Here is a 6,344-nt window from a genome sequence, read left to right as displayed (position 1 = left end):
GTCTTTTTTGTTTGTTTGTGGTCTTGTAAGGGAGGACGGAATCGGTTTGCTGAAGCACTCCAACCCGCCGGACCCAAGGTGGATGGAGTCGAACCCGCCCTAGCCGGATCCCTCCCAACCCATCTTCCCCATATTCCTTCTCCTCCAACGGTTTGAGCAACCCTTAACACCTCCTCTTTCTCTCTTGCTCTCCTCCCAACCATCCCTCTCCTGCCCGTTCAAACCCACTCACTCCAACCCGCTACAATTCCCTCTTCCCTAATGAGCAAAATTTTATTATGCGACATAAGGAAACAATGTGGGGTTAGGTCAAGGGAAGAGGGAGTGGTTTTCCCGATCCTTTAGACCTCTCCCGATCCACAATCGTTTTTATGATGTGACATCGAAAAAACGCCGTGACCATAGGGGAACACCATCCCCTTTTCCGTTATGTGGTCTTCAGTGGTCATGACAACGATCTACAACACCATTTTCCTTTTGATTTCTCTGTTTCTTTCTTAACATCATTTCTTATATGGAACACCACAAAAAAATGGTGAAGATTAAGAAGCTTTTTGGTGTTTATATGGCTTCACCACCCCGTTTATCATACCCATCACTTTAATCCATTGTTATATCAACTTTAGTTTTTCTCTTTCATATTTCTTTTTTAGTCCACAATATATGAAAATAACTTATTTTTCAACCCACTCAACTCACTACAATATCTCTGTTTTTAATTTAATTTATTTAGAAAATATAAAATAAAATAAAACATAATATTTCTTTCATCTTTCTCAACCACATAACGAATTATTTGGAGATGGAACATATAAATGTTTAAAGATTTTTTTTAAAATTTTATATATATATATATATATATATATATATATATATATATATATATATATATATATATATATATATATATATATTCAAATGTTTGTCACATCTATTGTGTGTTAGAATGCACCAATAGGAATTTAGTATTAATTATATGTATATATTAAATGCTATCCATACTTATAACTCATTTTTATGGAAACTAATTAAATTCGTTATTAATTTCAACAATTATATTCTTTGAGAATGAGTTCATATCTGGAAGAATGAGAGTGTATTTCAGCAGAATGAGAGTGTATTCTAGTAGAATACACTCTCGTTCTTCATATTTCATGCAACTTTATTGTATTTTAAATGAGTGAGTTCTGAAACAAAATACGAATTCATATATAAAAATCTAGATGCGAATTTATTCTGAAAAAATGTTATTGCTGACATTAATAAGAGATTTTATTAGTTTCCATAAAAAGAGAAGTATAATTATGGATATCATTTAATATACATATAATTATGAAAATCATTTAATATCTATATTTATTTAATTAAATAATTATTTAATTTACTAAATTCCTATTGATGCATTCTACCACACAATAAATGTAAAAAACAAAATAACCTAACCCTATATATATATATATATATATATATATATATATATATATATATATATATATATATATATATATATATATATATATATATATATATATATATATATATATTGAGATATAGAGTATAGACAGAGAGGGATGCAACGGTGTAAACATCCTGCTTTAAGCATCATAAACGGAACCCGCTAGTCCGCCATAACTGAAGGTACCGTCTGCCCAAATCTGACCACCCAAACCGCTCCGAGAGTAGGCTGGTTTTGTTCCAATATCATTATGGTCCAACCTCAATTAAAATGCATTATTATTGCCTTATTTATTGGTATCAAATCAAACTATCAATTATGACACACTTAATTTGTGGTCATCTTATTTAGAAATAGAATGCGTTTATCTAATTGTGGTTCAGATTCATATTTCATATTTCATATGCATGTGCATGATACATCATATATTTATTGGTCAGAAACAAGCTTTCACTTTCTCCTAATAGGGAAATTAATTTTCTATTTATTTATGTGCATTACAAGTCTCAAGAGAAATACTGGGTACAAAATCAAAGAATTGGACGGCATCAGTTTATTTTTTGTTCTATTTATTTCCTTTTCAAATTGGTTTTCGGTTTATGATATTTCAAAATTGGCCAAAAAAGAAAAATACTACTTTTTAAATTGGTTTTCTGAATACGCGAAACAAAATATATTACTACTTTATAAGTATTAATTGATTTTTTTAATATATATATATATATATATATATATATATATATATATATATATATATATATATATATATATATATATATATATATATATATATATATATATATATATAAGAGAGAGAGAGAGAGAGAGTGAGTTAGGTTCAAATGTTTTCACTATCTATTGTGTGTCTGTATGATTGATTCTGGACCAATCATTTTAGTTATTTTAAAAAGTAATTAATGTTTATTAAATGTTGAAGATGTAATTAATACTTATTATATCTTCAACATCTAATATGCATTAATTACCTTTTTAAAGTAACTAAAATGATTGGTCCAGAATCAGTCATACATGCACACAATAGATAATGAAAACAAAATAACCTAACACTATATATATATATATATATATATATATATATATATATATATATATATATATATATATATATATATATATATATATATATATATATATATATATATATATATATATTGAAAACGATAGTTTTTAACGAAGTACTAAAATTATTTTTTGTTGGAATATGAACGATTCATCTATTGTGCATTGTGGTTAGGATTGAATTATGATCAAAGTTGACGAAGCAAGTTGCATTGATAGCCACGTGATTGGACCCTAAGGTAGCTTAACAAGAATTTCACGTGCCCTATATGATTATTCCAAATGTAAGGCCAAGTCGTATACCTATAGAGAGGAGGTTCGTGGTGGAGCTGACTACGAATAACAGGCGTATACACCATCCCGTTGTGACGTGGTGGCTCGTTTCCGTGACCACTCGTGTTCGTGATAACGGACTCGCATGACCAATTGGATTGCAGCTAACGATTTGATCGTTACACTAGCCGTTGAATATGCTAGTTTCTTTAAAAAAATTAAACTATTTATTTACCTATAAATACAACATTTTTACTCCTTATTTTTTACACAATTCTTTTCTATCTCTATACACAATCTACATACTAAATATTCACAACCAAAAAGCATGGATCCCAACCAAAATACTCATCTAAATTACAGAAATCGCAAACCCGATAACGCTTTTGCGTTAGATACAACACCTCATCAATTCCCGACTATGAAGTCACCTCAAGGCGGTTTTCTCAATCTACTTCAAACCGGTTCCCGTATCCAACAAACACCACTTTTCCAACAACAATATCAAATTTTTCCGTCTTTCCAACAACAACAAATTTCACAACAATACCAACAATTTCAACAATTTCAACAACTACAACTACTCCAACAACAAGCGCCACAACAACAACAACCTCCAATTTCACAACCACCACTTTCACCGGATTTTGTTGCGGAAACGCAACCTTCACCACCACCTCAACCAAAAAAGAAAAAGGGAAAAAATTGGCCCGACCCACTGCCACCCAAGAAAGGGTTCCATGGACAAAAGAAGAAGAAGAAAAGTTAGCGGAGGCATAGGTGGCGGCTTCCGAAGATCCAATTGTAGGCGATAGTCAGCCGTACAGAAGTTTTTGGGAAAAAGTACGAACCATTTTCTAAGAGTTAATGGAAAGTGAAACTCGAAACGCCGATCAAATTACTTCGAAATTGCGAGATATTCGACTAAAATGCATCGAGTTTGGAGGAATCTACAACAACCTCCTAAACATACGCAAAAGCGGTTTGCACGATTTTGATGTTTTCAAGGCGGCCATGGAGCAATTTGAAAAAACAACGTCAACACGCAAAGCTTTTCCGTATATGAAACCGTGACTAAAATTGAAAGACACCCCAAAATGGAAAGAACAAACGGAAGGAACTTCGCAATCTTCCGGTTCAAAGTGTTCGAGAAACCGCGATGCAACTTCCCAATAATCGGACGGCCGAACACACATTGACATCAACGACGATCCGCTAGATCTTGAAAATGACAAACCTCTTCGTCGACCCTTGGAAGAAGTACAGCAAAAAAAGCAGCGTCAATATTTTCAAATTCTAGTGTTATGGATATGTTTGACGATAAATTTGATCGATATGTGCAACTTCAAGAAACGAAGGCCGAGGTGATGACTCGGATGTAACAAAAAATGATCGAAACACAATCATCATTTCAAGAGGCACAAGCGACGCTCCAAACAAAAGCCGATATGGAAATCTTGAAAATGAAAGCGGACGACCTCGAGGGTGAAGACTTGGAACTTTTCCAAGTGATGAAAGAGTCGGTTCGAGCCCGCCGTAGGCGTATGGGGTAGTTTATTTTATTTATGGTTAGAATTTTTAGTTTTTTTTTATTTCTTATTTTAAGTAATGTAATTTTTATTTTTATTATTAGTTTTTTTTTAATTTCAATTAATGTAGTTTTTATTTAATGTAATTTGGTATTTTAATTTAATGGAAAAACTAGTATTAAAAAATGATTTTAATGTATTTTTGAATTAAATTTAAATAAAAAAATGAGGTGGAGTGGTGTGTTAGTGGTAGGTATCTCATTCTATCTAGAAGAATGTGGTGCTGATGTGATACCAGCCACATATATGATATGTGATTGTATAATGGATGGTCTAATTTCCACAAAACTCTTTTCATAGTTATATTCTCATAAAATACAACATAGTTTTTGTAACCATGTTTCAAAATGTATATTTGGAATACCCTTTGTTTATACGATAATATTTAGTGTTGGTCAGAAAGAAAATAATGAAAACCCTTTAGGGTTGTTGTGTATTTAATTAGAATATACGTATTGTGTACTCAATTAGATTATATGGGAAAAATACATAACAATTTCGTGTGCTCTATTCAAATGATGTTTTCTTTCTTTTCAAATTGTGTTGGTAAAGAAAATAATCAAAAAATTGATGATTACCGGGCAAGATGAAAGTAGATAAATTTGTACAAAAGTTACTTTAATTGTAAACTTGTATGAAAATATAAGTTTAATGATGTTTCTTGAAAAATAAATATGAGTTTAATGATTTTTTTTATCACATGAACAATTTTAATTTGTGTCTATGTATGTTTAAACATATAAATTCATGTTTGACAAGCGTAAGAAGATGAAGTTGACACTAATAGGTATGAAACATAAATTTCTAGCTAGATCTATTATAACCGGAAAAATATAGTATTTATTATACAAAAAAAAATATAAATTTAATGGTAAACTATTTCATTCCTTATAAGGTTGACCAATTTTTTTTTCACCCGGTTAATCTATAGAGACGACGTGTTGTTGCAATAGGTTATGCGGATGATTGCCAAATTTATGAAAATGTATAGTTACGACTTGTCGTCCCAACAAGTTAGACGAGAATTTTTGCGGGATACTGGAAAGGTATAGGGACAACTCGTCGCCCCAAAAATAAGTAAATTAAATATATTTATATTTGTTAATGTATTTAACTGGAATATTGGATGGAAGTCGTTTTTTCAGGGTTTTGGGGATGACAGTTCGTCTATAGGGTTTCTACTACCTAAATCGAGAATACATCCTCCCATTCTCTCATTTGGTTGCAATTCAATCGCAACTCATTTTCACAATTTCCTCTCTCTCGATCGGCAATTGCTAGACGTTGAACACCACAAGGGACGACCGCCTTCACCTCCGACCTCCTCAGCAACAACCATTGTCATTGTCGGCGTTGGTACCAGCTCCTTTCCGGCGACTTGCTTAGGTAGTTCATGAAGGTAGTCCCCCCTTCACTATATTCGTGCATTACTAGCATGACGATTTCAATAAAGGTACGCCACATATTTGATATACTTTGTTACATTGATGAATATCTATATGCGATTTTTTATCATCAAGCTTATGTATCAATAAATTTCTTTGATATCGTATTGTGTAAAGTAACGTACAAGGTAAAACTAGTAAAAGGATGTTATAATTTCATGATATCACCAGTAGATCCTGTAGGTTTTCTTGTATAAACGATTGTGTAAGTTTTGATGACTTAACCTATTATTAACAGTAATTCTTCTATTTAAATCAAATCTGCGCTTGTTTTCTTCTTGTGTTGTACATCTTGAATGTATGTGATTTTGTATTCAATCAACATTATAGGACAAACAATACAATTGAAATGGATATAATTTTTTTCATGCTTGTATGTAACACCCGAAATCAGAAAGGTCAAGAAAGGAAAGGAAAAACCCTAAGTTAAGGAGGGTTGACTCGTCGAGTCCAGGGAAGAACTCGGCGAGTCGGAGCGGGATCCGGGTGTAAAGCAAGTGA

General features: G+C 32.0%; 1 protein-coding gene across 1 annotated transcript; it reads left to right on the top strand.

Moving 5' to 3' along the window:
• Positions 1–3,137: 3,137 nt before the first annotated feature.
• LOC128127091 (uncharacterized) lies at positions 3,138–3,578 on the top strand. Its single transcript, XM_052765438.1, has one exon. It carries the CDS (start codon positions 3,138–3,140, stop codon positions 3,576–3,578), a length of 441 nt encoding a protein of 146 aa, XP_052621398.1.
• Positions 3,579–6,344: the final 2,766 nt, after the last annotated feature.

This window comes from Lactuca sativa, chromosome 1, assembly GCF_002870075.4.
Source record: "Lactuca sativa cultivar Salinas chromosome 1, Lsat_Salinas_v11, whole genome shotgun sequence".
Lineage (NCBI taxonomy): Eukaryota > Viridiplantae > Streptophyta > Magnoliopsida > Asterales > Asteraceae > Lactuca > Lactuca sativa.
The sequence above is the reverse complement of the archived record's forward strand: the minus strand, read 5'-3'. Positions and strand labels throughout refer to the sequence as shown.